This window comes from Triticum aestivum, chromosome 2A (assembly GCF_018294505.1).
Source record: "Triticum aestivum cultivar Chinese Spring chromosome 2A, IWGSC CS RefSeq v2.1, whole genome shotgun sequence".
Classification (NCBI taxonomy): Eukaryota; Viridiplantae; Streptophyta; class Magnoliopsida; order Poales; family Poaceae; genus Triticum; species Triticum aestivum.
In genome coordinates, this window is record NC_057797.1 from 413,563,403 (window position 1) to 413,568,606 (window position 5,204).

A 5,204-nucleotide genomic window follows, 5' to 3' on the forward strand; every position below is an offset into this window, starting at 1 on the left:
CGTAGATCGATCCACCCGCACGCTGCATGTGTCGGTGCCTGTAATCTCCGTGGGTACCGGAATAGTCTGGGCCTCATACCCATCTATCTCCGGCCCAGCAGGATACGGCAAAAAACTTTTCGTACTCAGCCCATCGTGGCCCAAGATTGATTTCAAACGCGCCTCGCGAGCCGCCCTGATCCTGATCCCCGGGATCCCCGGCGTGACCCGCCGACGCTGAGACGGCCGCTTTCTGACGCCCCTTCCTCCTTGCCTTAACCGTAATTCAAGACTCGGGATGAATCAAATCGAAAAGCGTTAGATTCGGAAGACATACCTTAGGCAGGGGGCCCTTCCATGGCCTGATCGCCGTCGCCGCCGTCCTCCGATGAACGACGCGACGAACCATCTCCTTCTTCTCTCCCGCGTGTAGTCCAACCCTAGCCGGATCGTCGGGAGGCAGGATCTTGTCGACCGTGGTGGCCACCTCGTCCTCGTCGTAGCCGGAGTTGAAGAACTCGTAAATAAGATCCGATGGCGTCGTCGACGGCGGGGATGCCGCCGGCGCATCCCCGTCACCGTCCGCATCTTCTTCGTCGCAGTCGAGAAGCACCCAAAACCGGTCTCCGATCCGCCGACCATCACTAGGGGATGGGGCCGGCTGCCCCCCGGTCGCCACTCCGGTCGCCTCTGGAGTCGCCACTCTGCCCCACGGTCGCCATTCTCTGAATCTGAATCTGTCCCATCGTTGCCTTGTTGAAGGCATTGCTCTTGAAGAACTTTTTCGTTGTCTTTGTGGTGTCAAGAGATGATTGATGCGGATATGGTCGTCGATGTAGTTTGTCGGTCGCTGTTTTGATTATAGGTTTTTTTTTACTCGCTGAGGCATAGCTTTGGTCTTGTATAACTTTGCTTTTTGCCCGCGTATTTTTTAGTGTGAGTGTATTGGTGTTGTCTGTGTGTATCCTAACTATATAAAGATCAGATGTGTACTCTTTGTGTCTGTATCTTCTTGATGCTTCATTTTAAGTCAATAAAATCTATCCTTTAACGAAAAAATGCTCTACTCTCTCTTTGGTTTCGTCCTCTTGGCTTGAATGCGGTAGTTTTTAATGGGCTGGGCACTGCTGCTGCTGCCAATCCCCCTCTTCCGTTTACCAGCTCGCACCCAGAGAAGAGAGAGGAAGAAACGGAGCGGGGACGCAAAGCCTTTCTGCTGTCTCCGAGGTGGGTGTGTGGAAGTGTGGAGTAGAGTGGAGAGTGGACTTTGGAGTCTGGCTCGACTCACGCCTACTCCGCCGCGTTTTTCTCCTCTCACATCGCATCACATCACATAATTGCTTCTGCTTCGAACCACTCGAGCGTTTCTCCCCTCCCCTCCCCTCCCCAGATGGTTTCTCTCTGACTTCTCGCAATTGCTAGGCTGAATCCATGGCGAAATGCTGCCTTCTGCCCCTGCCCATGCTCTTCCTGGCCCTGTCCGCGCTTCTCTTGCCGGCCGGGGCGGCGGCGGCGGCCTGCCACCCGGACGACCTCCGCGCGCTGCGGGCCTTCGCCGGGAACCTCACCGCCGGAGGGGACCTTCTCCTCCGCGCCGCGTGGTCCGGTCGCGGCGGCTCCTGCTGCGCCTGGGAAGGCGTGCGCTGCGACGGCGCCGGCGGCCGCGTCACGGCGCTTCGGCTCCCCGGGCGGGGGCTCGCGGGGCCCATCCCGGGGGACGCCCTTGCCGGCCTCCCGCGGCTCGCGGAGCTCGACCTCAGCCGCAACGCGCTCTCCGGCGGCGTATCCGCCGTCGCGGGCCTCGCCGGCCTCCGAGCCGCCGACCTCTCCGCGAATCTGCTCGTCGACTCGATCCCCGACCTCTCCGCGCTCCCGGGTCTGGTTGCCTTCAATGCCAGCAATAACTCTCTCTCCGGCGCGCTCGGGCCCGACCTATGCGCCGGCGCGCCGGCCCTGCGGGTGCTCGACCTCTCCGCCAACCGCCTCACCGGCGCGCTCCCCTCGTCAGCCAACCCGCCGGCCTGCGCCGCCACGCTCCAGGAGCTCTTCCTCGGCGCCAACTCCTTTGCCGGCGCCCTCCCTGCCGCGCTCTTCGGCCTCGCCGGACTGCACAAGCTCTCCCTCGCCTCCAATGGGCTCGCCGGCCAGGTGAGCTCGCGCCTCCGCGAGCTAAAAAACCTCACCCTGCTGGATTTATCCGTGAACCGCTTATCTGGCCGGCTCCCGGACGTGTTCCGCGACCTAACGTCGCTGGAGCATTTCACTGCCCACTCCAATGACTTCTCAGGGTTGCTACCGCCGTCGCTGTCGTCGCTGTCGTCCCTACGCGACCTCAACCTCCGGAACAACTCCCTGTCCGGTCCGATTGCTCATGTCAACTTCTCTGGTATGCCAGTGCTTGTTTCTGTTGACCTCGCAACAAACCACCTGAATGGAACACTACCAGTTAGCTTGGCAGATTGCGATAAGCTCAAGTCGCTCAGCCTTGCCAGGAACAAATTGATGGGGCAATTGCCTGAGGATTACGGCCGTCTCAGGTCGCTCTCCATGCTGTCCTTGTCCAACAACAGCTTGCACAACATCTCAGGGGCGCTTACTGTGCTGCGCCGGTGTGAAAACCTCACCACACTGATTCTCACCAAGAATTTTGGTGGTGAGGAGCTGCCTGAAAATGGCAATGGGGGGTTCAACAGCCTGGAGGTGTTGGCTCTTGGCGATTGTGCTCTAAGGGGGAGGGTTCCGGAATGGCTGGCTCAGTGCGAGAAATTGGAGGTGCTTGATTTGTCCTGGAACCAATTGGTTGGCACCATCCCGTCGTGGATTGGTGAGCTTGACCACTTGAGCTACTTGGATCTCTCAAACAATTCATTGGTTGGCGAGGTACCCAAGAGTTTGACACAGCTGAAGGGCCTTATGACTGCCAGGAATTCTCAGGGTATGGCATTCACTAGCATGCCATTGTATGTGAAGCATAACAGGAGCACAAGCGGACGGCAATATAACCAGCTCTCGAATTTCCCACCGTCGTTGTTCTTGAATGACAATGGTCTGAATGGGACCATCTGGCCTGAGTTTGGAAATTTGAAGGAGCTGCATGTGATGGATCTGAGCAACAACTTCATGTCTGGGAGCATTCCTGATGCACTCTCCAAGATGGAGAATTTGGAGGTTCTTGATCTGTCATCCAATAATCTCACTGGATCGATTCCGTCGTCCCTGACAGATCTCACTTTCTTGTCTAAGTTCAGTGTGGCTCACAATCATCTGGTTGGGCCGATCCCCAATGGGGGGCAGTTCTTCACTTTCACAAACTCCAGTTTTGAGGGCAACCCTGGTTTATGCAGGTCAGTTTCCTGTAGCCTAAATCAGTCTGGGGAAACAAATGTTAACAATGAAATACAGCCTGCAACAAGCATCAGGAACAGGAAAAACAAAATACTTGGAGTGGCAGTCTGCATGGGGTTGGCACTTGCAGTAGTTTTGTGTGTTATTTTGGTTAACATTTCCAAAACGGAGGCCAGTGCTATCGATGAAGAAGACGACGCTGGGGGCGCTTGTCATGATTCATATTATTCCTACTCAAAGCCAGTGCTGTTCTTTCAGAATTCTGCCAAGGAGCTAACTGTTAGTGACCTCATTAGGTCGACTGACAACTTTGATCAAGCCAACATTATAGGGTGTGGTGGATTTGGTCTCGTGTACAAGGCCTACCTCCCAGACGGAACAAAAGCGGCAGTGAAGCGACTTTCTGGTGATTGTGGGCAGATGGAGAGGGAGTTCCGTGCCGAGGTGGAAGCGCTGTCCCAGGCTCAGCACAAGAATCTTGTAACGCTGAGAGGCTACTGCCGCCATGGAAGTGATAGGTTGCTCATCTACACATACATGGAGAACAGTAGCCTGGACTACTGGCTGCACGAGAGAGCGGATGGCGATTACATGCTGAAATGGGAGTCAAGGCTCAAAATTGCTCAGGGTTCAGCCAGGGGATTAGCTTACTTGCACAAGGACTGCGAGCCGAACATCATCCACCGAGACGTGAAGTCAAGCAACATTCTTCTGAACGAGAACTTTGAGGCGCACCTGGCTGATTTCGGGCTAGCAAGGCTAATACAGCCCTATGACACTCATGTGACTACTGACCTAGTTGGCACCTTGGGTTACATACCACCTGAGTACAGCCAGTCACTGATCGCCACCCCGAAAGGGGACGTCTACAGCTTCGGTGTCGTCTTGCTGGAGCTTCTCACTGGTAGACGGCCCGTGGAAGTGTCGAAAGTCAAGGGATCCAGGGACTTGGTCTCCTGGGCACTCCAGATGAAATCTGAGAACAAGGAAGAGCAGATTTTCGACAGGCTGATTTGGAGCAAAGAGCATGAGAAGCAGCTGCTGTCTGTTCTCGAAACGGCATGCAGGTGCATCAGCACTGACCCTCGGCAGCGTCCATCCATAGAGCAAGTCGTTGTTTGGCTCGACAGCGTGTCACCGTAATACATCATGTTATTTTCCCAGTTCTCTTTTGGTCAATGTCTAGTTCTTTACATGGGTGGGTGATAAACCGTAGCAGCAGAGAAACTATCTGAGAACTATCAGTCTAGAAGATGGAGCTTATCTGGTGTAAATAACCGTGGTTTTCTTTCTTATAGACGTCGAACTGGCAGAGAATGACTACAAGTGCTGCCATTTCTTGCTGATGCTCTGCGTTTCAATGAAATTTCACCAAAATTTTCGGTCCCTATGAAAATGTTTCTGCAGCCTGAATTTACGATTTCTCTCCTCTAGAAATTGATTTAAGGACAGCCATGTTGTTTTCAGAAATAAAAATGATGCTATCTCCGCCTTCGATTGTTACCAATCTCTTTTAGCTTGCATAATTGTTGGTACAAGCTGTTTAGAGCAACTCTAGATGAGTCGCCATATGGCCTGATCGCCATAATAGCCTTTGATTTTTACCAATCTCTGTCAGCTTGCATAATTGTTGGTACAAGCTGTTTAGAGTAACAATAGTTTTTTTTCGAAAAGGGGGGCTACCCGGCCTTTGCATTAGAAGGATGCATACGGCCACCTTTAAAAAAACAAATAGGTTCAACAAGGTCTTATAGTCTCGATAACAGTAAAGAAAAGCTCACAAAGAGCCAATAAAAAATAGCCAAAAAAGCCACAGCCGGTTGGCAGAAGAAAGATAGGAAAACTAATTGCCTATCCTATTACATGATCGCCATCCGAAC

The 5,204-nt window shown here is 53.6% G+C and overlaps 1 protein-coding gene across 1 annotated transcript; it reads left to right on the forward strand.

Moving 5' to 3' along the window:
- The first annotated feature begins 1,174 nt into the window (after positions 1-1,174).
- LOC123188841 (phytosulfokine receptor 2) lies at positions 1,175-4,712 on the forward strand. Its single transcript, XM_044601117.1, has one exon. It carries the CDS (start codon positions 1,411-1,413, stop codon positions 4,465-4,467), a length of 3,057 nt encoding a protein of 1,018 aa, XP_044457052.1. The 5' UTR covers positions 1,175-1,410; the 3' UTR covers positions 4,468-4,712.
- The last annotated feature ends 492 nt before the right edge of the window (positions 4,713-5,204 follow it).

What these genes read in the sequence shown, in the direction of transcription:
- LOC123188841 (XM_044601117.1), top strand. Translation starts at nt 1,411, where the DNA reads ATGGCGAAATGCTGCCTTCTGCCCCTGCCCATGCTCTTCCTGGCCCTG.